This window comes from Delphinapterus leucas, chromosome 8, assembly GCF_059928025.1.
Source record: "Delphinapterus leucas isolate spDelLeu-1000000601 "Yukka" chromosome 8, BTC_Dleu_Yukka2, whole genome shotgun sequence".
Taxonomy (NCBI): Eukaryota; Metazoa; Chordata; class Mammalia; order Artiodactyla; family Monodontidae; genus Delphinapterus; species Delphinapterus leucas.
In genome coordinates, this window is record NC_143136.1 from 18821222 (window position 1) to 18846844 (window position 25623).

A 25623-nucleotide genomic window follows, 5' to 3' on the forward strand; every position below is an offset into this window, starting at 1 on the left:
ACTGAGGTTCATTAACCAACCGCTCCTCATTACCCGTGCGACGACCTCCAGCAGTGACTAAACCGCGTGAACTCGTCCCCGCCCTCAGAAGCTGCCCCAAAGGTCCCAGGGAGCCGAGTGACACGGCCGTCTACAGTTCGAAGCACGGATTTCTGCAAAAGCACAACAATCTCGTCACTACGGGGCAGCAAAGAGGACAAAAGGCGTCGCCCGCACCTGAACCCCTCCCCACGTAGAGCGCACAATTGGTCCCCTGACTTCCAAGACCCGCCTCTAGCCTTTAGTCCCGCCCCAGACGCCGAGATTGGCCGTCGTGTCTCCACCTATCACGTTCATTGGTCAGGCTAACTGCGGGTGACAGTGAGTGGCAGACGCCGGGCCTACCGCTCCGGGTCGGGCAGAGCCCAGTGGAGCCGACGGAGCCCCTGGAATCACCCGGGTCACCGTCCCTGAGGTGAAACGCGAGACCGGATACCGAAATCTCACGGTCCGGGTCGGGCCTGGCCAGGGGTGCCCTCGGAGCCCTAAGTGAGCTCGCGGCGAGTAACGGGGGAAGGGGCGCCGCGGGCGGGGCGGGGGCGCGCAGCCGGAATGTTTTGATAGCGGGGGCGCGCGGACGGGGGCGCGCGCGAGCGACGGGGCCGCGCGCAGTGCTGTCCGCTGTTGGGAACCGAGCCTTTGGCCGGGGGCCGGGCAATCTGGGGGCGTGCTGGGCTCGGGTCGTGGCTGCTGGGTGTAGGGAGGCAACCCAGCCCACCTGCGGGTATCGGCTGTCGGACTGGATTGATTCCTCCAACGTTCGCAGGAACCCCTGAACCCAGGCCCGGCTGGCAGGGGCTCTATGGGCCCTGGGTCTACACTGACCCAATAAGTGGTGAGTTCCCTGAGGGCTTGGTCAGCTTAGGACCCAGGGTTCTCACTAACCCAGGGAATCCCACCGGGGCCTGGCTGGGCAGGGCTCCACAGCCACGGGGTCTGCACTGACTGGTTGAGTGCCACCTAGATCATGCCTGGCTCCAGGACCAAGGCAGTTCACCCAGAATCTAGGTCTACACTGACCCAATCAGTATATCCCATCCAGGAACTCTGCCTGCCTGCTGGGCCTTTGGGGCTAGGGAAGCAAGGGAAGGAGTTGACCAGAAAGGTCCTCTTTAGAAAAGACTCTCTTCTTGGCTTTTGGGTTTGGGGCTTTGTGGACCCTGAACGGTCCATCTAATTTCTGAGGCTGAAGTGGGGCAATGGAGAAACAGTCCAGCCCTGTACAGACTCAGTCTCCACAGGTTCACTTAGACACTTCTTGGGACCCTAGAGTTGAATGAGTGGCCGTGTATAATACAACCAGAGGAAGTACGCATAGCCCTAGGCTGGAAGGGTGCCTCTTTCCCACTGCAGCCTCCCTGCCCCTTGCTTGGCCGCCCCTGAGTGTGGGGCGTCGGGGGGTGGTAGGGTTGGGTTTATTTCTGTTCCCACTCCCCACTCTCCGGGGCCTGACACCTTCTCCTCCAGCAGCTGCAGAGCCAGGGCATCGAGGGCTGGAGTGGAGCAGACACTGCCCATGGAGCTGGTAGGGCCATGTGCTTATCTCAAATCTCTGTTTACAAAGTGCTTCCAAACTGCTAGTCTCTTGGGAGACCAAGGTTTCTCTAGGAGGGGAGGGGGAGGACCCCTTCTCTCCAGTGAATAGAAGATGAAGCAGACCCCCCACAGGGCCAGAATCTGCCTTCAGGCCAGCAAGGCCTCCGTAGACATTCAATAAAGGCTCTGGGAATGACTGACCTCATTGGTCGGTGAGGGCCTCCCAAGCCCTGAGCTTGTTGCTCTCCTTGGGTTACTGCTCTTTCTCTGCCTTTGATCCAAGAAGACTGGTAGTGGAGACCAAGCCCAGGATTCCTTCTCAGTCATTTCTGGTCTGGTAGGCAGGGGAGAAGACCAACAGCACCAGGGATCTGAACCTGGGTCTCTGCTTCCTCATTACCCACAGGTGGACAAGGTGGACAGGGGGCGGTGGTGATGGCGCAGTTTGACACTGAATACCAGCGCCTAGAGGCCTCCTACAGCGATTCACCCCCCGGGGAGGAGGACCTGTTGGTGCATGTCCCTGAGGGGAGCAAGTGTGAGTTCCTGGACATGACGGCCAGAGCTGGGGCTTGGGGGGAGAATTGGTGGAGGAACACTGAGGGAGCAGGGGCTTCCACTTCTTCAGGGCTCTGATGTCTCTGCTCCTGTACCCACAGCACCTTGGCACCACATCGAAAACCTTGATCTCTTCTTCTCTCGAATATCCTTTGTGTCTCTGTGTTGGAGCTCTGGGACCTATAGCCCCTCTCTAAGCCAGGCCCCTGATGAGAAGTCGGTGTGGGTATGGCTCTAATCCTTTTCAGACACCTTGAGCCTGAAAGAGGCTAGAGAAATAATGATCATTATAAACAATGATACCTCACATTTATCAAGAGCTACGTGCCTTGCATTTTGTAGTGTTAGTTTATAAGGAACCTCTCTGAGTGTGATTCTTTTTGATGGTATGCTAATAACCATAATAATTAATGTCATTTGACTTATTCTGTGTCAGTTCTGTGTTAAATACTTTATATGCACTATCTCAGACCTAATAATCCTATGAGGCAGGTGCTATTATTCCCAACACACCACTACAGACAAAAGCTTAGAGAGGTTAAGTAACTTGGCCAAAGTCACACAGCTTGAAAGTCATAGAGCCAGGACTTCAGCTCAGGTATGTGACACCAAAGTCTGTACTTTTTTTTTTTTTTAAGTTTTTAATTTTTTTTTATGCCGTGTTGGGTCTTCATTTCTGCACGGGCTTTCTCTACTTGTGGCAACCAGGGGCTACTCTTTGTTGCGGTGCACATACTTCTCATCGTGGTGGCTTCTCTTGTTGCGGAGCACGGGCTCTAAGAGCGTGGGCTTCAGTAGTTGTGGCTCATGGGCTCTAGAGCACAGGCTCAGTAGCTGTGGCGCACGGGCTTTGTTCCATGTGGGATCTTCCCGGACCAGGGATCGAACTCATGTCCCCTGCATTGGCAGGCAGATTCTTAACCACTGCACCACCAGGGAAGTCCCTGTGCTCTTAATTGCTGTCTATACAGACCACTTTTTCTTAACAATTACACGTTTATAATCTACACCAGAAGAATGGCTTCACTTGTATGCTCATCGGGGAGATCTTTGAGCTCATGTAAGTATAAGAAGGGATGGACGATGTGGTGAAGGAATACATTTCAGTGTTTCCTCTCTTTGAGCTCAACGCCTGGCCCAAACCGCCAATGCAAGTCAGTCCTAGGCTCAAAACTCTGCAAACATTTATAGTTTAAGGACTGGGTGTGACACCGTTTTACAGCCTTATCTTTTTTAATCTCGCTTATAAGGAAAGCTTTCCAAGTCCTGTCTCTTCCACAAAGAGAAGTCAGACTTGATCATTTCATCAGAGCTCCAGTGGAATGCGCATGGTTCAGGCAGGAGGTATCAGAGATGCCAGCCACTCACTTGAGAAAAATGTCTCTGTTCTGCCTTGGTTGCACCTTAGGCCTGCTGCTGAGTAGAGAGCCTGCTAGGAGGAAGGAGCCATATGGCTTTGCCAAATGTCAAGGGGTTGGGAAACCTTCCCTCCATAAGAAAAGAGTTCAAATCCGCAAAGGGCTTCTAACTACCATCTCAAAAGGAAATCAGGTACTGGGGACCACAGACCACAATTTAAGACCTTTGAAGGAGTCCAGCGAGTGGTGGCAGAGATTACTATGAGGTGGAAAAGCAGGCTGATTCTGTGGTGCCTGAAGCTAAGAGCAAAAAGTAGGAGCTGGCTTGGGTCCCCTGGGGCCAAGCAGTAGAGAGAGCCCACACGGAGTTCTCCAGCCCATTTCCCCAGAGGCTGCTCCCTAATTTTGGTCTGGGGCTTCCAGACTCTTCATTTTTCCCATGTTATTTCACTGGTATCTCTCGGACTGCGCCCTCTTTTCCCAACTCCCCAGGCAGTTCCTCTTTGTGGTTGCGTTCACCACCTTCCTGGTCAGCTGTGTGGACTACGACATCCTATTTGCCAACAAGATGGTGAACCACAGTCTTCACCCTACCGAGCCTGTCAAGGTTACTCTGCCAGATGCCTTTTTGCCTGCCCAAGTCTGTAGCGCCAGGTAAGTGCGGCACTTCAGAGGGCACCAGAGCCTGTTGTTCAGCTAGCAGGTGGGGAATGGAGTGGAGTGTGAGGCAGTAACATTCCCCAGAACACAGGCTCAGGCTCAGCCTCTCCAAATCCTTCAGGACAGCAGCATGTCTGCCAAGGCTCCTCAAGGGCCACTCCTCCTCCCCTTCTTTTCCCCACCAGGATTCAGGAAAATGGCTCCCTTATCACCATCCTCGTCATTGCTGGTGTCTTCTGGGTTCACCGGCTCGTCAAGTTCATCTATAACATTTGCTGCTACTGGGAGATCCACTCCTTCTACCTGCATGCTCTGCGCATCCCCATGGTGAGACTGGGAAATTGGGCAGTTACAACCACAGGCCAGGACGTCTTCTGCAGCTTGGGAAGCGGCGGGGGGGTGGGGGGGTTGTATTCCTGGGCATCAGGCAGCCTCAGCCGTCCTCTGCAGATCAAGGAGCATCCGGTTAAAAGCTCCACTCAGAGGACCCCTGAGCCTCACAGCTCATGCAGGGCAAGGGGCCGAGGCAACAACCCCACCTTCCATCCCTCGTCTCTTCCCCACCCCATAGTCTGCGCTTCCATACTGCACGTGGCAAGAAGTACAGGCCCGGATTGTGCAGACCCAGAAAGAGCACCAGATCTGCATCCACAAACGTGAGCTAACAGAGCTGGACATCTACCACCGCATCCTCCGTTTCCAGAACTACATGGTGGCACTGGTTAACAAATCCCTCCTGCCTCTGCGCTTCCGCCTGCCCGGTCTCGGGGAGGTTGTCTTCTTCACTCGGGGCCTCAAGTACAACTTCGAGCTGATCCTCTTTTGGGGACCTGGCTCTCTGTTTCTCAATGAATGGAGCCTCAAGGCTGAGTACAAACGTGGGGGACAACGGCTCGAGCTGGCCCAGCGTCTCAGCAACCGCATCCTGTGGATTGGCATCGCCAACTTCCTGCTGTGCCCCCTCATCCTCATCTGGCAGATCCTCTATGCCTTTTTCAGTTACGCCGAGGTGCTGAAGCGGGAGCCGGGGGCCCTGGGAGCACGTTGCTGGTCGCTCTACGGCCGCTGCTACCTCCGCCACTTCAACGAGCTGGAGCACGAGCTACAGTCCCGCCTCAACCGAGGCTACAAGCCCGCATCCAAGTACATGAATTGCTTCTTGTCACCTCTGCTGACACTGCTGGCCAAGAACTGCGCCTTCTTTGCTGGCTCCATCCTGGCCGTGCTTATTGCCCTCACCATCTACGACGAAGATGTGTTGGCTGTGGAACATGTCCTCACCACTGTCACGCTCCTGGGGGTCACCGTGACTGTGTGCAGGTGGGCCAGGGGAGCAGGTGGGAGCAAGCCAACTAGCATTCCTGGGGGCTTATGTCTCACCATGACCCTGATCCCACTAGGTCCTTTATTCCGGACCAGCACATGGTGTTCTGCCCTGAGCAGCTGCTCCGCGTGATCCTCGCTCACATCCACTACATGCCTGACCACTGGCAGGGTAATGCCCACCGCTCGCAGACCCGGGACGAGTTTGCCCAGCTCTTCCAGTACAAGGCAGTGAGTGGAGTTGGAGTTAGGGCCTGCTAGAGACTGGCTGATAGCCTGGTGGCGAGGGCTGGGCTCCCTCCTGCTCTCTTGTGACCCTGATCCCTTCCCTTTTAGGTGTTCATCTTGGAGGAGCTACTGAGCCCCATTGTCACCCCCCTCATCCTCATCTTCTGCCTGCGCCCACGGGCCCTGGAGATTATAGACTTCTTCCGGAGTTTCACCGTGGAGGTCGTTGGTGTCGGAGATACCTGCTCCTTCGCTCAGATGGATGTTCGCCAGCATGGGCACCCCCAGGTATTAGGAAAGGAGGGAGGGGGGCAGTTGGCCAGAGGTGATGCTGGCATATACAGTGTCTTTGGGCAAACTGCAAAAAGGCACCCTTCTGAGCCAACAAATCACAAAAAGGCAGCCCTGCCTTGGGGCAACCCTGTACCAGGGCACACACTGCTTTGTAAACAGGAGCCTGGGCTCGATTATAACCTTAAACTTGCACCCTTGGCCAAGCTCCCTGGAAGGCACAAACCAAGCAGCTAGCCTGGCATGTGGCCACTCGTGGGGTGGGCACCTGGGCCCCTGGACAAGATACAGCAGTGCATTGTGGTCTCTGCCCTCCAGGGGCAAGGCCTCCCCACTGGCAGGAAAGGTACAAAAAGGGTTCCTGTAAGGGGACAGTCCTGCTCACTGCAGCCTCCCTTGTACAGTGGCTGTCCGGTGGGCAGACGGAGGCCTCAGTGTACCAGCAAGCCGAGGATGGGAAGACAGAGTTGTCACTCATGCACTTTGCCATCACCAACCCTGGCTGGCAGCCACCACGTGAGAGCACGGCCTTCCTCGGTTTCCTCAAGGAGCAAGTTCAGCGGGACGGAGCAGCTGCAGGCCTTGCCCAAGGGGGTCTGCTCCCGGAAAATGCACTCTTTACGTCCATCCAATCCTTACAATCTGAGTCTGAGGTGCGTTCCTAGGGACTGGGAGATGACAGGAAGAGTGGACTCCAGGAGCTGGGACGTGGGACGTGTGCATGGGGCGGAAGGGCCTACCGGGTCAGTTTCCTTCTGTCCAGTCTGTGCCACTGGGTCCTAATGTGCAGAATACTGGGGGACTCAGAGGCATCCCTATGCCCTGAGAATTCTACCCACCCTTTTCTTTCATAGCCACTGAGCCTTATTGCAAATGTGGTAGCCGGCTCATCCTGCCGGGGCCCCCCACTGCCCAGAGACCTGCAGGGCTCCAGGCACAGGGCTGAGGTCGCCTCTGCCCTGTGCTCCTTCTCCCCTCTGCAGCCTGGTCAGGCTCCCACAGGCCGGGCTCCCAGCACCATGACAGGCTCTGGGTGAGTAGAGGTGGGCCATGAGAGGAGGGCATGGCAGTAGCCCCCAGCAATTTGTGTGGGTCTCAGAAATGTTGATGACTGCTGTCTGTGCTGGGGGGCAGGGTGGATGCCAGGACAGCCAGCTCCGGGAGCAGTGTGTGGGAAGGACAGCTGCAGAGCCTGGTGCTGTCGGAATATGCATCCACCGAGATGAGCCTGCATGCCCTCTATATGCACCAGGTGAGTGGGCTGGAAGGGGCAGGGTCGTAGAACCAAGGTGGCAGCTGAAAACAGAATAGAGGGTTTTAGATGTGAAGCAAGACCTGGGTTCAAATCTCTTCTCTGCCATTTACCTGCTCTGCAATCTCCATTCCCACATACATCCTCTTCCTGTCCTTTTTAGCCCAGGCCTTTTCCGCACTTGTGGTTTCCCCTGCCAAGAACCTACTTCCCTGAGATATCCACAGGGCTCCCTCCTTCTCATTCAAGTATGCTCCTTCTTTCCCCATGAGACCACCTCTGGCCACCCTGAGTAAAAGCCTCCCTTGCCTACCCTCCTGAACCTTCCTGTTCTGTTTTTCTCTCCATAGCATTTAGCACCATGGGACATTGTATTTTTCCCTTATTTATTTGTTTATTATCTATCCTTCCCCACTTCCCCGAAGTGTATAAGCCCCACAGGAGTTGGAATTTTTGTCTATTTTGTTCACTGCTGTATCCCTAGCACCTAAAAGAGTTCCTGGCACTTAGATTCACAACCAATTTGTTCCAGAATCAAATGACTGGGGAAAATGAGAGCTATTACAATTTATGCACAGGCTTGTTCCAGGGATCTGCTGAGAATTTAACCTGTAAGATATCATGTGTATGTTACACATTATTAACACATCAGATACCCTGGGTCAGTGATTCTAGGTGAGGCACTATAAATGGGAACTGGCCGATACCATGGTGGAGGGTAGCTATTTCAGACAGATATTCTTCTGTCCCCAACTAATGAATCCCCCACTTCGCAGCTCCACAAGCAGCAGGCCCAGGCTGAACCTGAGCGGCATGTGTGGCACCGCCGGGAGAGTGATGAGAGTGGGGAGAGTGCCCCCGAAGAGGGGGGAGAGGGTGCCCGGGGCCCCCAGCCTATCCCCCGCTCCGCCAGCTATCCCTGTGCTGCATCCCGGCCTGGAGCTCCTGAGACCACTGCCCTGCATGGGGGCTTCCAGAGGCGCTACGGAGGCATCACAGGTATCCACTGGGAAGGACACAGAGTCTTCAGGGAAGGGTGATCCTTCTGGGGCCTCTAGGGGACGAAAGAAGTCAGAGGGACCAGACCCAAGGAGACTAATCCCTCCCCCGCACTTCCACCTACCCCCAAAAGCCCCAGAACCCTTCTCCTCGTTCCTGTTTGTGTTCATTCTAAGAGTATTTACTTGTATATTTAGATCCTGGAACAGTGCCCCGGGCTCCCTCTCACTTCTCTCGGCTGCCCCTTGGAGGATGGGCTGAAGATGGGCAGTCAGCATCAAGGCACCCAGAGCCCGTGCCTGAAGAGGGCTCAGAGGATGAGCTTCCCCCTCAGGTGCACAAGGTAAGGGCTTCAAGACCCCAAAACAACTGCCAGAAGCAGTAACTTGCAGGCTGAGGTCAAAGCTTCTCATGTGAAGGGAGGTGGGCCTCTCAGGCAGAGATACTGCAACTTCCCCACCAAAGTACACTTCCTTTTCTTCCCTCACCTGCTGTGAAATCCAGGACTTGATTTTTCCTTTGCTTACCTCCTCAAGAATCAAGTTTTCCGTTTCCTTTATCTCCAGGCTTCTGTTGTGTAAGCAGATAGCTGAAGACTATCTCCATTACCAACCCTTTTCTCTCCACAGGTATAGACGAGGCTGAGGGGGTCCCTATGCCCCAGGATGGAGGCCACCGTTGCCCTGCCATCCCATCCGCCTGCCATGGAGGGCTCCTCTGACTGTTGCCTGGCTCCACGCGTGTGGTGTTTGTGTGTCTGTGCCTGGCCAAGGAAGGTGCCAATGCTGGGCTCGCCACAGCCCCAGGAGAGAGATTGGGGGCCTAGGAACCAGGGCACACAGGACTCTAGCCTCATCCCCAGGACACCCCTTGGCTCAGAGTGTGGTGCTAGAAACTGGTCCCCAGCCCAGCCCCAGTACTGCCACCTTTGCACCCAACCCTGCAAGTCTCCAGAGGACTGCCCACCACAGAAGCTGCCAAGCAGGGAGAACCTGTGCCAACTGTGGAGTGGGGAGGTGGGCCTGGACCCTCAACCTCTGCAGCCGCCCTCCCCGCACCCTGAACAGATGAGCAGCTCAGGCTGTGGCCCTTACCTCACCCCCAGTTCTCTCCCAGTGCTGCAGCCTGCTCACCTCTCCCCTGCTTCCTGCACATCACTGGCATGTGTGCCACTTGCTCCTGTTCTGTTCGCTTGTTCCCCTTCTGTTCGGCTTTTGCTTTGTCTTGGTGTGGAGGCTTTAGCTCCTAGCTCCCCTCATGCTATCTTTGGACACTAAGAAGGAAGTTTCTAAATTGCAGGAGCAGGATGGAAATTCTTTGCTGCCCTCTCCAACTTTTAAGATGGGTCCCCCGGGAGACTGAGGCCTTCCTGGCCCCTATTGCTGCTTATTGTACCCCGCCCCACCACCTGCACATGGGATGGACAGGGCTGGAAGTGTGCCCTCGACTGGCTGCCTATCAGCAAGAGAGCTCTGGCCTGCATCCCACTGTCCCTTGAGGGGGATGGAGGGCCGACAGGACGGCTTCGCTTTGGGCTGCCGCATTGCATGCTGGGACCCGGCTCCTTCCCTTCGCCCCACCCCTCACCCAGCTGCGGTCCGCTGCGGGTGAGCGGTGAACTACGCTGCCCGAACTTACAGCGGAGTGGGGTGGGGACCGTGTACAGCTTGACAACCCTTAATAAAGAAGGGATTTTGACCAGGTCGCGGCTTGTTGTCTCGAGTGGCCAAGGTTCTGGGGGCAAGCGGGGTGTGGGGTGTGTGTGAACCACCCAGGTGGCTGGGGACCCGGTCGGCTCTGTGGGAAAGCTGGCCAATGCGATCGCTTGGATATACCGACCTACTGGGCGAGCAGAGGGCAGCTTCCGATCCCTGGTTCCGTGGAGGTCAAGGACTCCGGCAGGACGTGCGGTCAGATTTCCCGCCCTGAGCACGTGACCATGCCGACTCCTCTGTTCTATTTTGCCTTCCCCAGCGTGCACCATTCCCCCGCCCCTTCGGAGACGCTCGGCCAATGGGGTCCTGGGTAGGAGCTGGGAGCGGCCCTGGTGGGCGGGGCTGCTGCGGAAGAGAGCGGCTGGAGGCAGAGGCTGAACATTCCTGTGGGCCCCGACTTGGCCAGGGGGTCCCCGGCCGCGAGCTAAGGGCGGACGGCAGAGACGGCGTACGTCCCCGGCGTGAGTGCGTGGCGGCGGCGCGTGCGCGAAGCGAGGGGGTGGTGTGGCCGGGTCCACGTTCGTCCCTGCCGCGCGACCCCCGCGGCTTAGCGCCCCGAGGCTCCATGACCCGAGATACCCGGGATTCCGCGCCCCGCCCCGAGCGGCCGGTCCAGTTCTCCTGTCCCTCAGTCCCCTCAGCCTCGGCCGGCGGCCACGCATTGCCATGGTGACTGTGGGCAACTACTGTGAGGCCGAAGGACCCGCGGGTCCGGTCTGGGCGAAGGGTGGCCTCAGCCCCTGCTTCTTCTTCACGCTTGTACCCTCGACGCTGATGGGCCTGGGGGCTCTGGCCTTGGTGCCGGCTCTTCCCTGCAAACGTCCGGAGCGGCCAGGTGGCGCTGACGCGGTGTCTTGGGCGGCCGGCCCTCGCGTAGCTCCCTACGTGCTGCAGCTGCTTCTGGCCACACTTCAGGTGGCGCTGCCCCTAGCCGGCCTGGTTGGCCGGGTGGGCGTTGCCCAGGGTGCCCCACTGCCAGGCTACCTATTGCTGGCGTCTTTATTGGGGACTGTGGCCAGCGCCTGTGGCCTGGGGCTGCTCGTGGTGGAACGGAGCCAGGCACGGCAGAAGCTAGCAATGGGCGTCTGGATCAAGTTCACGCACAGCCCGGGTCTCCTGCTCCTCTGGACTGTGGCTTTTGCAGCCGAGAACTTGGCCCTAGTGTCTTGGAACAGCCCACAATGGTGGTGGGCAAGGGCGAACTTGAGCCAGCAGGTGAGTGACCTCGTGGGGGGAGGGGAAGCATGGGTAGCGGGTGCTGGGAAGAAAGATGGCATGTCTGGTCACACTGGCTCCATGCTTTCGAATGCCTCTAAAAAAGGGAAGAAAGGAGGGGCCAGCGTTGCTGGGAGCTGATAGCCAGCTGCTGGGGAGTGGCTGTGCTGAGTCACTGTGGATTTTTTTAAAAGCCTATTAGATGCTGGGCCCCTGAGGAGGACCTGGGTGTGTGCCCTACCCCAGTCCCCAGATGTGTTATAAGTAGTAACAATGGGATTCTGGCCCTCGTTGATAGTCTCCCCACATATGTTTAATTCTAGGTTCAGTTTAGCCTGTGGGTGCTGCGGTATGTGGTCTCTGGAGGGCTTTTTGTCCTGGGGCTCTGGGCCCCCGGACTTCGTCCCCAGTCATACACCTTGCGGGTCAATGAAGAGGATCAAGATGTAGACAGGAGCCAGGTACACCTCGGTTTCTGAAACTTCAGATCTATCTTAATTCCATTCTCTGTCATCATTTCTTCCCACCATAAAAACCCATTTCTTTCCTAAATCTCAGTTTGTGCCCTGTTAGCTTTACCCCATCAGGGATTGCTTGTTGGTCTGTTACCGTTACCTGGGAGCTGTAATCCCATACATTTTCCCTAGAGGCTTTCTGGATAGTGAGCTTCATTTTGATTTCTGAGCTTCCCTCCCTTATGCGTTTCACCATCCTAGGTTCAGTCAACAGAGGGGCCACCACGGTCTACCTGGCAAGACCTTGGCAGGAAACTCCGCCTACTGAGTGGCTACCTGTGGCCTCGAGGGAGTCCAGCTCTGCAGTTTGTTGTGCTCATCTGCCTGGGGCTCATGGGGCTGGACCGGGGACTGAACGTGTTGGTCCCCATCTTCTACAGGGACATAGGTGAGGGGAGAAGGGTTGTCAGCTCAGCACTTTGGTCTTTCATTGGCCTGGTTGGTGCAGGGGACTAGCCTAGGGAAGTGGGACAGAGTTGGGAGCTGGGTGGTCAGAAAGAGACTGTGGCTGATTCCTGGGGCGGTTTCTCCTGAAGAGGGTTCTAGGGTCCATAAGTGGGCTCGGACTCGTTTTCTCCATAGTGAACTTGCTGACCCAGAAGGCACCTTGGAGCTCCTTGGTCTGGACTGTCATCACCTATGTCTTCCTCAAGTTCCTCCAGGGGGGTGGCACCGGCAGTACAGGTATGAGGGACTCTGCTCTCACCTCGGTTGGTATTGGCCCCTCTCCCTTCTCCCACAGGCGTCCTTCCCCCAGGCCCCTTGGTGCTCTCAGACCTTTCACATTTTGCTGCTGGGATGACGTCCTTAGGCTTCTCAGCCCTACCAAGGCCTCCCCTGGCTTCCCCCAGGCTTCGTGAGCAACCTGCGCACGTTCCTATGGATCCGGGTGCAGCAGTTCACCTCGCGGCAGGTGGAGCTGCGCCTCTTCTCCCACCTGCACGAGCTCTCGCTGCGCTGGCACCTGGGGCGCCGCACGGGGGAGGTGCTGCGGATCGTGGACCGGGGCACATCCAGTGTCACGGGGCTGCTCAGGTGCCAAGCCAATGGAAAGGAAGTGTGGGAGGGCGGGTCTGGAGAAGCAGGGGTGGAGGGGCTGTCAGGAGAATAGACCCAGCTTGAGGAGCTGCTCCTCTGTCCTCTTTTTTTTTTTAATTGTAAAATTAATGTACACATGCTCTCGTAATAATTCAAATAAAGAAGACAGAGCAAATCTCTTTTGAATTCCGCTCACTTCTCCAGAGGTTCTCACTCCATTCAGTATGTTGAGTTCTGCTTTTTTTGCATTTTTTTACATATATACATGCAGACTCACAGAACTAATGTGGTATCGTGGAGGTTTTTCCTAAAATGAATGGTGTCATGAAGTAGATGTCATTCTCCGAATGGCCTTATTATCAAAATGTTAGGGAGATGTATTCTAACCCACACATGAAGATCTTCCTCATTCATTATAATTGATCCAGAGCATTCTATAATTTGGGCATCCTATGGTTTACTTCGCCATCTACCTCTTAAGGGGCATTTAGCTTGATTCCAGTCTGTTGCTGTTGAAAACAAAACACTACGCTGAAACCCCCTAGGGAGAGTTGCTGGCTCCGAGCCCTTAAACCTTTCTTCGTTGCTTGACTTCACCTCCTAGCTACCTGGTGTTCAACATCATCCCCACGCTGGCCGACATCATCATTGGCATCATCTACTTCAGCATGTTCTTCAATGCCTGGTTTGGCCTCATTGTGTTCCTGTGCATGAGTCTTTACCTCGGTGAGTGCTGCTTGGTGAAGCCACCTCCCTGAACTATCCACGGACTCCCTTGGGCATGAGCCCTGCCCCCACTCAGGTGACCCAGCTTTGGGAGACTGTAGATCAGTGGACCCGCATAGCCTCCTGCTGCTCTCCAATATGACGGGTGAGCCTCCTCTGCTGAGGGAAGCTCAGCTCACCCTGGGTGGAGGGAGGGCTGGGGAAGGGCATCCTGGTCACATTAGGTGCCCGCTGTGGATGCGAGTCAAGGACGAACCTCATTTTTGTAACAGGATGCAGCTTGCGTTCATTTGTTCACCACAACCGTTTTCACACAGGCTTTATGCAGCCTGCAACGAGGTCTTGGACACAGCCCCTTCCCTCAGGGAGCTTAAGACTCCCTCCCCTTTGGAATCTGGATCCCTGGGCTGTAGCACAGGGTTAGCGCGCATGTGACCGGCAGCAGGCATGCACATGGTCTCCGCTGCTGGGAGTGATGTCTTGCTCTCTTCTTCTCCCTCTCCCTCCTCCTGTCACTCTCTAGCCCTGACCATTGTGGTCACTGAGTGGAGAACGAAGTTTCGACGTGCTATGAACACACAGGAGAATGCTACCCGGGCACGGGCTGTGGACTCTTTGCTAAACTTTGAGACGGTAACAGAGGCCTTGGTGTCAGTGTTGTGAGGCTCGGAGATGTGGAAGAGTGTGCCTGGGACCATTGGGGCTGATGAGCAGCTGGGGGGTGCGAGGTGTGCTGTTTACAATTAGGGAGGAGGGATGGGGAATTGAGCTGAAAGCTGTGGCCGTGTGGAACAGCGGTGGTTTGAATTCATCAGGTGAAGTATTACAATGCGGAGCGTTATGAAGTGGAACGCTATCGCGAGGCCATCATCAAATATCAGGTGAGGATGCCAGTTTGAGGCCTACTGAGAGCAACAGCCTGGCCTTGTGGAATTGCCAGGACAGAGAGGAGTAAAATTTGGGCTGTGAGGTTGAAGGTGCCCAGGGCCAGGTTGGGATTTGGTGAGTGTCAGCATGTATGTGATATTCCTTCCTCTCATGTCATGGCCCCAGGGTTTGGAGTGGAAGTCAAGTGCTTCACTGGTTTTGCTAAATCAGACCCAGAACCTGGTGATTGGACTTGGGCTCCTCTCTGGCTCCCTGCTTTGTGCATATTTTGTCAGTGAGCAGAAGCTACAGGTGAGGGAATTGTGCTGGGCCTGGGGATGAGGGGACCGGGGTCTTTGTTTAGGCCACCAGGTTCCTGGGTGGGAAGCAGGCAGGGTGATAGCCACTGGGCAGGGTGAGAGCCCGCAGGCCTCCTGTGACTCCTCTTCCCTTGATGTCCACAGGTTGGGGACTTTGTGCTGTTTGGCACTTATATCATCCAGCTGTACATGCCCCTCAACTGGTTTGGCACCTACTACAGGTAACCTGACCCTGGCCCTCACCTGTTCAGGGTGCACTGTTATTTCTCCAGCTCCTCAGAGGAGTTCCAGCCAGCATTCTTCTTGCAGGATGATCCAGACCAACTTCATTGACATGGAGAACATGTTTGACCTGCTAAAAGAGGAGACAGAAGTGAGTGAGGAGACAGGAGCCGGGTTTGTGGGGAGCGGGAGCCTGCGTGGCGTTCTTTGTGTCTGGAGAATAACAGGCCTGTAATGGCACACATTGGTGGCACTCTTCCAGGTGAAGGACCTTCCTGGAGCAGGGCCCCTTCACTTTCAGAGGGGCCAGATTGAGTTTGAGAATGTACACTTCAGCTACACCGATGGGTGAGCCCCTCCCCTTTCACTGTCCCCCAGCCCCCTTTTCCAGTGTCCATTTACACACTGCCTTCCTGCCCCTCCTCCCTGCTTCTCAGCCCCCCACTACCTGGGAAGAGAGCCTGAGTAAGAGAGGGGCAGGGCCCAATAGTGGCTCTAGTGTCGGAGGGGGCTCCTGGCAGTGCAGCAGGCCTGCTGAGCATGCCCATCCTTCTTTGCAGGCGGGAGACCCTGCAGGATGTGTCCTTCACCGTGATGCCTGGACAGACACTGGCCCTGGTAAGAGGAGACCCAGCCAGTTGGCCCAGACTCCTTGAGCTTCCCTTATTCTAGTGCCCATGGTAGCTTGGGACCAAGGCTGTGGAGTTAGCCCTGTCATGCCAGGTTACTGGAGTGACTGTAGCAGCCTCCATGGACATCGGTGGCCTCTTGGAGAGAAAGATTTAAAAGCCAATGGGCCTTAGAATGTTTTCCCTTTGTTTCTTATGCAACAGGTGGGCCCATCAGGAGCAGGGAAGAGCACAATTTTGCGCCTGCTGTTTCGCTTCTATGACATCAGCTCTGGCTGCATCCGAATAGATGGGCAGAACATTTCACAGGTAAGGATGCTTGGGAGAAGCCGGTAATTTAGAGGCCTGTGTGTGAGAGAATGGCAGGTGCTGGGCATCCAGGGAGTGGTGGAGGAGCTGTCACCCCTGCAGAAAGTTGGGCCAGGAGACCTCAGCCTTTCTAGCAGTAGACGACCTGCATAAGGAAAGTAGTCATGAGAATGAGTGGTATGGTGCTGTGTGAGGCACAAAGATCTGCAGCAACCCAGGGAAGCAGGGAGAGAAAGTGTATTTTCTCTTTATCGATGGGGAAACAGACTCAGAGAGGTTAAGTGATTTGCCTGCACAGCTAGGGTTTAGGAAGGTGGAGGCAGGATTCTCACGCAGGGCCTCTCATCCTATATGCTTCCCACCATCCCATCCTACCTTCCAGGCCTGGGTGGGTCTCAGAGGCCAGAGCATATGGTCTTTTGGCCCCAGGTGACCCAGGTCTCTCTCCGGTCTCGCATTGGAGTCGTGCCCCAGGACACTGTCCTCTTCAATGACACCATTGCCAACAATATCCGCTACGGCCGCATCACGGCTGGGAACGATGAGGTGAAGGCTGCGGCTCAGGCTGCAGGCATCCATGACACCATTATGGCTTTCCCTGAAGGTGAGCCTCCCCTGCAGAGTCCCCCTCCTGCCCAGTTCAGTCCCGTTACTCCCTCTGACCTCGATTCCACCTCTTCCTTGCCCACCTGGTCACAGAAAACAAGTTAATTACTGTGACTTGAGGGAAGTGGGCAATTTCCACAGGGTACGATACGCAGGTGGGTGAGCGGGGACTGAAGCTAAGCGGTGGGGAGAAGCAGCGTGTCGCCATCGCTCGCACCATTCTCAAGGCTCCAGACATCATTCTGCTGGACGAGGTGAGGGCCCCGAGTGCCTTCTCCCCTCCTTCCTCCCCGACCTGTGCCCCAGCCATTCCTGCTGGGCACCGTCTCCATCTAGGAGAGCTAGCACAAATCCATGTTTCACAGAAACACCTTGCAGTTTTCAAGCGCAAAACAGGTTCTTTTTGATTCCTGAGGCTTTGGCCAGCAGCTCGCATCCTCCTCCCACTGGGGATTTGGGTGGCCGGGGCAGTTTTACCCAGTCCCTCTCTGTAGGCAACATCTGCGCTGGATACATCTAATGAGAGGGCCATCCAGGCTTCTCTGGCCAAAGTCTGCGCCAACCGCACCACCATCGTGGTGGCACACAGGTACGGGACGGGCAGCAGGCAGCGGGGCCCACACTGATGGTGTGGTAGGTGACTGATCTCTGACCTCTCAGGCTCTCCACTGTGGTTAGTGCTGACCAGATCCTCGTCGTCAAGGATGGCTGCATTGTGGAGAGAGGACGGTAAGGGACACAGCAGGATGAATAGGGAAGGGCCTCTGAATTGAGGGCCCCAGGAAAAGGTTGTGGAATCCCAGGGCTTTCTGGAAGGATCTCCCTCGCCAGTTCCCTGTCATCTCATAGACTAGTGGCGAGGACTCTTGGGGTAAAACTGATAGTTGGTTGGGACTTATGTTTTTCTCCTTGGCCCAGGCACGAGGCTCTGTTGTCCCGAGGCGGGGTGTATGCTGACATGTGGCAGCTGCAGCAGCAGGGACAGGAAGTCTCTGAAGACACCAAGCCCCAGACTAAGGCCTGGTGACAAAAGTATGCTTCCCTCCCAAAGCATAACTGAGGGAAATAACACTGTACCCCTCTTCCCTGCCATATTTCATCCTGGTCTTGGTGCTAGCTACAGTGAAGGAAAGGGGCCTTTCAAAAAAGCACTTTTGGGGGAAATAAAAGTGTGGACTGAGCTGGGATCACTGTGACTTTCTGGTGTGAGGGATTGCAACGGGCCTCCACCCTTAGATCAGGTGAGCATTCTTGACAGGACTCTTCTGTTTTTGGTTGGAGAGGAGAAAGAAACACACCACTTTGGTGTCTTACTGACTGCCAAGATTCTTTATTCTTTCTAGCCCCCCCTCCTAGCCCCCTACACATGGGGGGAGCCCCAGTATACGGGGGATATCAAGATGCAGGGGGCCATGTGGGGTCTGGCCAGGGCCCAGCCAGGGAACAGTTCAGAGCTGTTCTCTCCCATGCAGCTGGAGAGGCCAGCAGAGCCATCTGTAGGCTCAGCTCCACAAGCTGTTTCTCCTGATGCTCCCTGCAGGCGGCCTCCACGTCACTCCTCCTCATCTTCACTCTAGGCTGCTCCGGGCCTCCTCTCCCTGTGGACCCTAGAGATGCGAGGGCCACAGTCCTCCTCAGCTGAGCCTCCCTCCCCAAGCCCAAGGCCCTAGCACAGGTTGCAGTTGGACGGCTTCAAGCTGCGGCTCTGAGCCTGGAGCAAGGGGAGGGGAAGGAGAGGAAGACAGGGTTCGACGTCAAGAAAATGAGGGGGACAGTCCTCACTGCAGAGCTCAGCATGGGCTGGAGTCATATTGAAAACACAAGGATAACCACCATTCCCAAACTCTACTACTTGGAAGAGCACCCCCCAACCCCCCGTAAACTCCTTACTTGCTCCCAGCGCAGGGCCTGTGTCTACCCCGTCCTCATACCTGCCGCTGTCGGTATTCTGCCTCGCTGGCTGATAGTGCTTGTGCTAAAGCTAAGTCTTCTTCCTCCTGAGAACTGGGAGGGAGGAACAGCTTAAGCTGGATGACAGTATCTAAAATGTGAGCATCTCATCTGTTAGGCATCACGGTGCTGGACACTTGTGAGTATTATCTCAATTTTCATAGGTAGGGTTCTATAAGGTATTAGTACTGTCCCCATTTTATAGAGGGCATTAAGACTAATGGGTTAAAGAACTTGTCAAAGGTCATAGACTATAGTTCAAAAGCTTAATTGTGAGCCCAAGTTCCTAACAGTTATCCTGCATTGGATGAGAGTGGTCCCACCTACCTCCCTCCAAACTGAGCCCTTGCCCACGTCCCACCCTCTTTCACCAGAGAGAAGGTACCTTGGGACCTGGGGTTTGGTCTCTGCCAGGGACAGTTCCAGGGCTCGTTGCAGAGCCTCATCCTCACTCTGCAAAAGGAAAAATAAGACCAGCTGCCTTGGACTTTACTCTCTGTTGGGTTTGCTTCTGTCCATCTGACCCCTGCCCAACTCACCAAGCCATTTTGCAAAGCAATCACTGGAGAGGCTGTCCGGGATGGAGACTGAGCTGTGGCTCTATGGCAGACATTCAAGAGGCTGAGGTCAGAGATGTGAAGGGAAAAAAGGAAGAGGAGAAACAGGCAGGCCTACCTGCTGGCAGAGGTAGATGAAGGCAAGGTCTGGTTTGGGCTGGGGATGGTCTTTGTAGAAGAAGCTAGGCCTTGTGCTCTGGAGATGGCAGCCAGTCTGTAGGGAAGAGACACTCTTGGCATGCCTCCAGGCACGGTCAGCTTGCATGTTCCTCCCTGGCCTGACCAAGGAAGTCTGGAGGGGAACTCCTCCACAAGGTCTGGAAAACATGCACTTCAAAGGAAATAAAAAGACTCCCTAGCCAAAGGGGACAGGTTGACGCTTCCCAACTATAATGACAGAGGTTGAGTCAGTTTCAGAAGGATGGGATGGTCCCAAAGGCAAGTAGAGGACTTGGTTGCAATTACCCTGCCCTACTTGTGGGGTGCCCCTCCCCAGAGCAGTCATGGTCCAGTGGGTGACGGTGCTTGATGCAGAAATTTCGGCCACAGTGGTCGCAGGTCAGTTTCATCATTTCCCGCTGCCGGCAGCCAGAGCGTTCACACTTATTGGTGAAGATCTGAGGTGGAGTAGGGAGGATTGTCTCTGCTGAGACTCTGATCCCCCTTCAACCTCATCCTAACAGTTGTACAGACTTCCAGGCAACTGTAGTCCCAGGTGACCATGGTGAACCCCTCCAACGCTTACCTTACGCTTTTGCTGAGCTGGATCAGAGCGGCAGTCTCCGTCAATGTGTTCCCCAACAGCACGGTCAGGGGGCTCCCCTCTGGCCACAGGAACAGGCACATTACAGAGTGGGCATACAGGTACCTGGATATCCTACAGTCAGGGAGCAGGGGTCGGTCTGTGGCCTACTCCCAAACCAGCCAAATCTCTGGTCCTGAAAGAACCTGGACATGACCCCCCATAAACGCAAAAGGAAACAATGTTCCCAGCACTGAGTCTCAGAAAGACAGTAAAAGAGAGGAAATGGGAGGCAGAGGGGTTCCAGAGATTCTGCATGCCATCCTCCATCCGCCCCCTTTCACCCGCAGACCGCCCCCTCACCTTTTGGTAAGCAGATCCACAGTGATGCTGGGCGTAGGCCACGTGGTCTGCGCAAAAGATGCCCGAGCAGGCGTCGCACTTGAGCGGCAGAAAATCTGCAGGAAGTGGGTTGGACTGCAGGTCCAGGGGGACCTCGACCTCCTTCCCGCTCACTCAAGCTTTCCGCTCAGGGGAACGAAAACGCCGCAGTACTCGCAGTGAACTGCACCCCTGACCTAGTCCACTATCTCTTAAGCCACGCCCCAACCTCGAGCCCCGCCTCCCTCGGGCACTTCCAGCCCGGGAGCCCACCCTTCCCGCCACTTGCAGTTCCAAGCCCGTCTCCGCCCGGCCCCGCCTCCCGCCTGCTCCGCCCCTCACCCCCTCACCCAACCGCTGACAGCTCGGCTCCGAACAGTGAGCCCCAAGGTCCGGAAACTCCATCGCCGGGCCGGACGGGGCCTGCTGGTAGAGGAAGCGATGCTGAGCTCCTCTAGAGTTCCCGCTCCGGGTCCAAACCGCGACCCCGCACTCTGGGGGGACTCGCTGTCCCGCCCCTTTCTCCCCACTGCCCAGCCCGGGTTACCGGAGCGTCAGCGCCTCCAGGCCCGCAGCTCCCACTCCTCCCCTGGCGCGCGCGGGCGCGCTGACGTCGTCGCGCAGGGCGGGCACGTTCCGCGCAGTCCCCGGGGGGCGGGGGAGCGTCCCGGAAGAGCCGATCCCCCCGCCCAGTCCTGTTGCGTTAGGCTGGAAGCTGCATGGTTTCCCTTGGGCGCGTACCTACCTCCACGAAGGGCGAAAGGGCAGGCGAAGGCAAGGACCGATGACATCTTGGAGGGCTGGGGTGGTTTGGGGTCTTTCACAATTGGGTCCTTCGTGCGCTTTTCGCCCTACACTCTCCGACTAGCCGTTTCGTTCGCAGCCACTGCTGTACTTACTCTCCAGGAGCTGACAGCTCCCTCGTTTCTGTGAAATACACATTTCTCTTCAGGGCTGTAGCTCCTCCAAGTTCAGCTTCGATGTTCTTTTGTAAGGCTTTTCTGACGCTCCTCAGTTTGAGCTAAGCGCCCCTCCTGTGGTCTCCCTGGTCGTGTTTTAGCACCGTATCACCGTATTGTCATCAGCTGTTCCCTCACTCCCCTGCCTACCCCTGCCCCACATAAATATACCGGTACGTCAGGGGCCGCGTCTGCCTTGCTTTGTGTTAGGTAGGCCCCAGCACCCAGCTCAGTGCCTGTGGTTTTCAGACTTCAGTGTGAATCCAAATCACCTACAAGAGCTGCTTTGAAATGCAGATTCCTGAGCCCCCAGGACTTCTGATTTAGTAGGAAGTGTAGGAGAGAACTCTGACAGATTATCCATGTACTACACTTTGAAAAACACATGCCTAGAATATGCTGAATGCTTATTAAATATTTCTTGAATGAAGCTAGAGAGTCACTGGATTGACATCCTGCTTTACCTTAGGGAGCCCCAGGTTGAGACCTTCTGTTTCAGCACATTTTGTTGCTCACATGCCTCTCTGGCCCCTCATGCGTGGGCTTGGTTGCACTCTTATTTTCCCAGAAGTTTGGGCATGGGGACAAGTAAACAGGTGAAATAAACTTAGAGTTGAACAGTGTCCTCCAAAATGGAGACAGAACCAGGCTACAGCTGGAAATGAGGAGCCAGCCTTCTTCTCTTCTCCCTCTCCCTCTCCAACTTTTTTTTGTTTTTTTTTTTTTTGCGGTTCACGGGCCTCTCACTGTTGTGGCCTCTCCCGTTGTGGAGCACAGGCTCCGGACGCGCAGGCCCAGTGGCCATGGCTCACGGGCCTAGCTGCTCTGCGGCATGTGGGATCTTCCTGGACCGGGGCATGAACCTGTGTCCCCTGCATCAGCAGGCGGACTCTCAACCACTGCGCCACCAGGGAAGCCCCCTCTCCAACTTTTGACTCTGTTTCCCTGTGTCTGCTTCTTACATCCTTACAGCTCTAAGGCTGGTGAAAATTAAAACCATTTTTTCCTGGTTCCTCAAGCAGAAGAGGCCTAATTTCAGCTCTGACTGGGCCTGATTGCCTTGACTTGGATTTTCTGCCAAGTCCTGACCTGTGGCCCAGGGGCCAGGGTATGTGTTGTTCTGATGGGCCAGGCCTGAGTCTCATGTTTGGGGGAAGTGAGTCAGCTTCACCTACAGTGAACATCACCAAGCTGGCTTGGACAGTCCTTCCAGAAAACCCAAGAGTCCATTCAATTCCTTCCTTCCTTCGTTCAGCATACTGAGTATCCTCCCACGTGCCTGTCACGGGATAATACATGCATAGACTAGGATCTACCAGGTAATACGGCAGTGCATTTCAGGTACACCCATTCTGGAGTTGACAAGTGTTATTCAAGCCAAAACTTGAAGGGTGAGTAGATGTTGGCTAGGTGAAGGCCAAGGGAGAAAGGAGTGGGATGGAAGGAGATGGTATTCCAGACAGAGGAAACAGCAAGGACAAAAACCTGGAGATAAGAGGGAACAAGATCCTTTAGATGAGCTTTTTAAAAGCTTATAGCATCGGGATCTTAGAGTGTAAGAGACAGCTTAGCAGAAGATAAAGCTGAAGAGTTAGCTGGGGTCAAATCTCAGGTCATGGAAGCCACGTTAGTGTTGAGAATTTTAACATGAACATAATAGGAAACTGTAGATAGCTTTAAGCAGAAGAGTAACATGATCCAATTTGTATTTTGGGAAAGTCACTCTGGCTTCAGAGTGGGGAACAGATTGGAAGAAGGGAGACTAGGTAGAAGGCTGTTGCTATAGTAGAGACGAGATGATGGCGTGAACTAGGGATGGTGCTTAGAATTAAAGCTCAGTATAGAGGTTAGATATGAGATAGAAATTTTAAAATAGGTAACTTTCCAATATATCACTGAAAGAATAAAATGGTAAAAAGAAAGAAAGAAATTCTGTTCCCAGAGCAACCATAAAGTACACAGAACAAATTTTTTTTTTTTTTTTTTGCACATGCCATGCGGCTTGTGGGATCTTAGTTCCCCAACCAGGGATTGAACCTGGGCCCTCAGCAGTGAGAGCACTGAGTCCTAACCACTGGACCACCAGGAAATTCCCTCAGAGAAAAAATTATGACTTTATCTGTGGGAAACACCTTGACCTACCTCTATGCAGAAGTTCAGCCCAACATTCAGTGAGTGTATGGAACACCTTTGGCCAATCTTGCAGGGAAATTTTGTCAGCTCCTTCCCTCAACCCATCCTCACACCCTGGGGTAGGCCCTGGGCAGCCATGTTTCTGCCAAAGATGATTGGTCTGGGAGTGGTCATCTGACCCACACTGGGTAACTAAGTTTGTGTTTCCCAAAAGCATAACCTGAGACAAGGATTTCGGTGCAGATAATTCATGTAGAAGGTAGTCCTAGCCAGAGTAAGAGAGCAGGAAGGAGGGAGACAGGGAAGGAAGGAAAACAAAGTGTATTATTGAACTGGTTACTACTGTGGTTCCCAATTCCACTGGGAGCCCTAGGAGGAAGCATGTAAAATACACCTCAGAATCGTCCTTCTAAAGGACAGGAGGCTGGGCTGACTCCTGTCTTCTGTAAGTTGGGGGTTTCTCCTGGGAGTGATAAGTCCCCCATGTCCACCTTGCACAGCCAACCCGTACCTGTGTGCAAGCTGATTGAGCTACGAGGGGCTTTGGGAAAAGCCCTGAGGCAGAAATACTGAAGCTGGCTCAGCTTGGAGGTGGGAAGGCATCTGGGCTCATAGGAGCTGTCCACAGCGACAGCTGAAGTCCAAGATGTGCCAAGCAGATGAGGCACAGGGCACCAGGAGCATCTGCTATATTTGGCCAATCAGATTCTTTCCTGGGAATTTGGAATCGAGGCCAAAAAAATCAGTGTTCATTGGATCTGTAACATACAAGCTATGGGCTTGCCATCTGCCATACTACCATACTGTCATACTGACTGAGGGACAGGAAGAGATTGTTATCTGCAATACTATGACTGATGGGACACAGCCCCATAAAAAGAGATTGATTTTGTAGCTTACACACATGGGTTTAAATCATATCATTACCTCTTTTGCCTCCTCCCAAAGTCTACACCCCCCAACAAAACCATGGCTAACTGCCTTTATTTCATTAGTTTCACTTTGTCCCTTTTAAGATAGTTATAAGTTATCCCATTAGATTCACTATATTTCCCAAGGCTTTGTCAGACTCTCTTATCACACCCGAAGTCAGGCTGTTGACATGCAGGAGACTCTTCATCCGGGTATGCACCTGAGCGTCCTCTGCCATAGGGATTCAGCTTTTGACCTAAGCCCTTCGGAAAGGAGAGCTGTTGAAGAGCTTGCTATTTGTCAATTCCAAGACTCCATATCTGTGGAATCCAGCATCAGTTCTGTTAGATTTAAACATATGAAATTGCTAATAATTGACTTTTTTTTTTTAATTTACAAAAACAGCAATTTCATATGGTTTAATCTAAGCAGCACATGTCACAGGCAAGAACTGTTTTTCCTCTGACCTTCAATCTAATCCTCACCCTGCTGGGTTTTGGAGCCCGGATATGAAGACAAACAGGCACTGTCTGGGAGTATGGTTTAAAGTCCACACACCTTAAAATCGGATGTGTCAAATGTCTATGTACCTTAGCACTTCAACCCTGCACCATTTTCTACTAACAATGTATAAAGGAGAGGGTATTGGATAGGATATAGGTTAAACTGCCATAACAGTGACTCAGAAACTGGCATTAACAAGAAAGAAGTTTAATTTCTTGCTTATGTAATTATTCAGGGCTGGCTGGTATGATAGCACTTGTCGGGGACTTGGACACCTCCTATTTTGTTGCTTCACCATCATTAAGGTGTTGCCTTTGTCTACGTGGTACCAAATGAGTCCTTGTTCTAGGCAGCAGAATGAGGGAGAAGAAGGCATCCCCTCCACCCGCCCCACCCCCACCATTCAGTGACCTTGAATTTGCATACATCACTTCTGTGAACATTGTATAGACCAGCTATAATTGTATAAATCATTAACTTAGTCACACGATCATACCCAACTTCAGGGAAGCTGGGAAATGTAGTCTTTAGCTGGGCGGCTATGTGTCCAGATAAAATTTCAATTATTATGTCAGTGAAGGAGAACAGATATTTGGGGGACAACTAGTGTCACAAAAGGAAATAAAGGATGACTTTTATGGTATTTGGGCTGTCCTGAGCTTGAAGTAATGAAGCAGGTGGTGGGTCACTTAAAGGCACACAGCGGCCAGAATGGTGTAAGGCATGTCTCTTAGCTCGGGAGGTCGGAGGATGAGAAAAACAGGACCAAGCACCACCTGGTCAGTCTTCGATTGTAGCCCACTCTACCCAATAGCCATTCCCCAGCTCCCTCCTTGAGGACAAAACTCTGATTTTAATCATCTTTTTCCAAGTAGTTGTTTTTTGCATAGGTCCCTTTGCAGCTCCTAGGATGAGTCTTAAATGGTCTAAGTCAATGTTTTTCAAACTTTTTAACGATTACTCTCAATAGGAAATACATTTTATAACCCAACACACACACACACACACACACACACACACACAAACACACACATACATGCCTGACACCTGACTTTTTTTTTTTTCTTTTTTGCGGTACG

The 25623-nt window shown here is 54.1% G+C and overlaps 3 protein-coding genes across 19 annotated transcripts; 2 read left to right on the forward strand and 1 right to left on the reverse strand.

Annotated features, from left to right (window-relative positions):
• Nucleotides 1–362: 362 nt before the first annotated feature.
• On the forward strand, nucleotides 363–9948 carry ATG9A (autophagy related 9A). Of its 13 annotated transcripts, none has more exons than XM_022567716.3 (17): nucleotides 364–528; nucleotides 806–874; nucleotides 1507–1564; nucleotides 1982–2113; nucleotides 2235–2278; nucleotides 3129–3193; nucleotides 3984–4145; nucleotides 4337–4478; nucleotides 4723–5471; nucleotides 5552–5705; nucleotides 5811–5990; nucleotides 6398–6646; nucleotides 6848–7026; nucleotides 7128–7245; nucleotides 8022–8244; nucleotides 8442–8587; nucleotides 8874–9948. In XM_022567716.3, exons 4-17 carry the CDS (start codon nucleotides 2011–2013, stop codon nucleotides 8877–8879), a joined length of 2520 nt encoding a protein of 839 aa, XP_022423424.1. In that variant the 5' UTR covers nucleotides 364–528; nucleotides 806–874; nucleotides 1507–1564; nucleotides 1982–2010; the 3' UTR covers nucleotides 8880–9948. The 13 variants fall into 13 exon arrangements, with proteins under 13 accessions (XP_089772469.1, XP_022423424.1, XP_022423428.1 ...); XM_022567720.3 differs by having other exon boundaries at nucleotides 1510–1564; XM_089916340.1 differs by having other exon boundaries at nucleotides 372–454.
• Nucleotides 9949–10277: 329 nt separating this feature from the next.
• ABCB6 (ATP binding cassette subfamily B member 6 (LAN blood group)) lies at nucleotides 10278–17586 on the forward strand. 4 transcript variants are annotated; one of them, XM_022567715.3, is made up of 19 exons: nucleotides 10278–11174; nucleotides 11498–11635; nucleotides 11891–12077; nucleotides 12272–12373; nucleotides 12541–12724; nucleotides 13332–13453; nucleotides 13977–14086; nucleotides 14269–14334; nucleotides 14507–14632; nucleotides 14785–14861; nucleotides 14950–15013; nucleotides 15125–15210; nucleotides 15423–15480; nucleotides 15696–15800; nucleotides 16230–16404; nucleotides 16548–16660; nucleotides 16901–16995; nucleotides 17067–17135; nucleotides 17325–17586. In XM_022567715.3, exons 1-19 carry the CDS (start codon nucleotides 10626–10628, stop codon nucleotides 17431–17433), a joined length of 2535 nt encoding a protein of 844 aa, XP_022423423.1. In that variant the 5' UTR covers nucleotides 10278–10625; the 3' UTR covers nucleotides 17434–17586. The 4 variants fall into 4 exon arrangements, 3 of the variants coding, with proteins under 3 accessions (XP_022423423.1, XP_089772462.1, XP_089772463.1); XM_089916336.1 differs by lacking the exon at nucleotides 14507–14632 and having other exon boundaries at nucleotides 10421–11174; XM_089916337.1 differs by lacking the exon at nucleotides 11498–11635 and having other exon boundaries at nucleotides 10421–11174.
• A 363-nt stretch (nucleotides 17587–17949) lies between these two features.
• On the reverse strand, nucleotides 17950–20668 carry ZFAND2B (zinc finger AN1-type containing 2B). 2 transcript variants are annotated; one of them, XM_022567734.3, is made up of 10 exons: nucleotides 20584–20668; nucleotides 20387–20462; nucleotides 20019–20113; nucleotides 19659–19790; nucleotides 19379–19530; nucleotides 19032–19127; nucleotides 18896–18956; nucleotides 18742–18809; nucleotides 18338–18410; nucleotides 17950–18117 (listed from the first exon to the last, which is right to left on the reverse strand). In XM_022567734.3, the coding sequence occupies exons 2-10, from the start codon at nucleotides 20439–20441 to the stop codon at nucleotides 18073–18075; spliced, it is 777 nt and encodes a 258-aa protein (XP_022423442.1). In that variant the 5' UTR covers nucleotides 20442–20462; nucleotides 20584–20668; the 3' UTR covers nucleotides 17950–18072. The 2 variants fall into 2 exon arrangements, with proteins under 2 accessions (XP_022423442.1, XP_089772479.1); XM_089916353.1 differs by having other exon boundaries at nucleotides 18027–18117; nucleotides 18297–18410.
• Nucleotides 20669–25623: the final 4955 nt, after the last annotated feature.

What these genes read in the sequence shown, in the direction of transcription:
- ATG9A (XM_089916338.1), top strand. Translation starts at nt 2,011, where the DNA reads ATGGCGCAGTTTGACACTGAATACCAGCGCCTAGAGGCCTCCTACAGC. An exon ending in TTGATCTCTTCTTCTCTCGA is followed by an intron (nt 2,279 to 3,128) that starts ATATCCTTTGTG and finishes TAACAATTACAC; the next exon opens with GTTTATAATCTACACCAGAA. An exon ending in GTCACCGTGACTGTGTGCAG is followed by an intron (nt 5,472 to 5,551) that starts GTGGGCCAGGGG and finishes TGATCCCACTAG; the next exon opens with GTCCTTTATTCCGGACCAGC.
- ABCB6 (XM_022567715.3), top strand. Translation starts at nt 10,626, where the DNA reads ATGGTGACTGTGGGCAACTACTGTGAGGCCGAAGGACCCGCGGGTCCG. An exon ending in AGGCCATCATCAAATATCAG is followed by an intron (nt 14,335 to 14,506) that starts GTGAGGATGCCA and finishes TCATGGCCCCAG; the next exon opens with GGTTTGGAGTGGAAGTCAAG. An exon ending in TGGTTTGGCACCTACTACAG is followed by an intron (nt 14,862 to 14,949) that starts GTAACCTGACCC and finishes TTCTTCTTGCAG; the next exon opens with GATGATCCAGACCAACTTCA.
- ZFAND2B (XM_022567734.3), bottom strand. Translation starts at nt 20,441, where the DNA reads ATGGAGTTTCCGGACCTTGGGGCTCACTGTTCGGAGCCGAGCTGTCAG. An exon ending in CAGCTCAGCAAAAGCGTAAG is followed by an intron (nt 19,531 to 19,658) that starts GTAAGCGTTGGA and finishes ACTCCACCTCAG; the next exon opens with ATCTTCACCAATAAGTGTGA. An exon ending in CAGAATACCGACAGCGGCAG is followed by an intron (nt 18,118 to 18,337) that starts GTATGAGGACGG and finishes CCCTTGCTCCAG; the next exon opens with GCTCAGAGCCGCAGCTTGAA.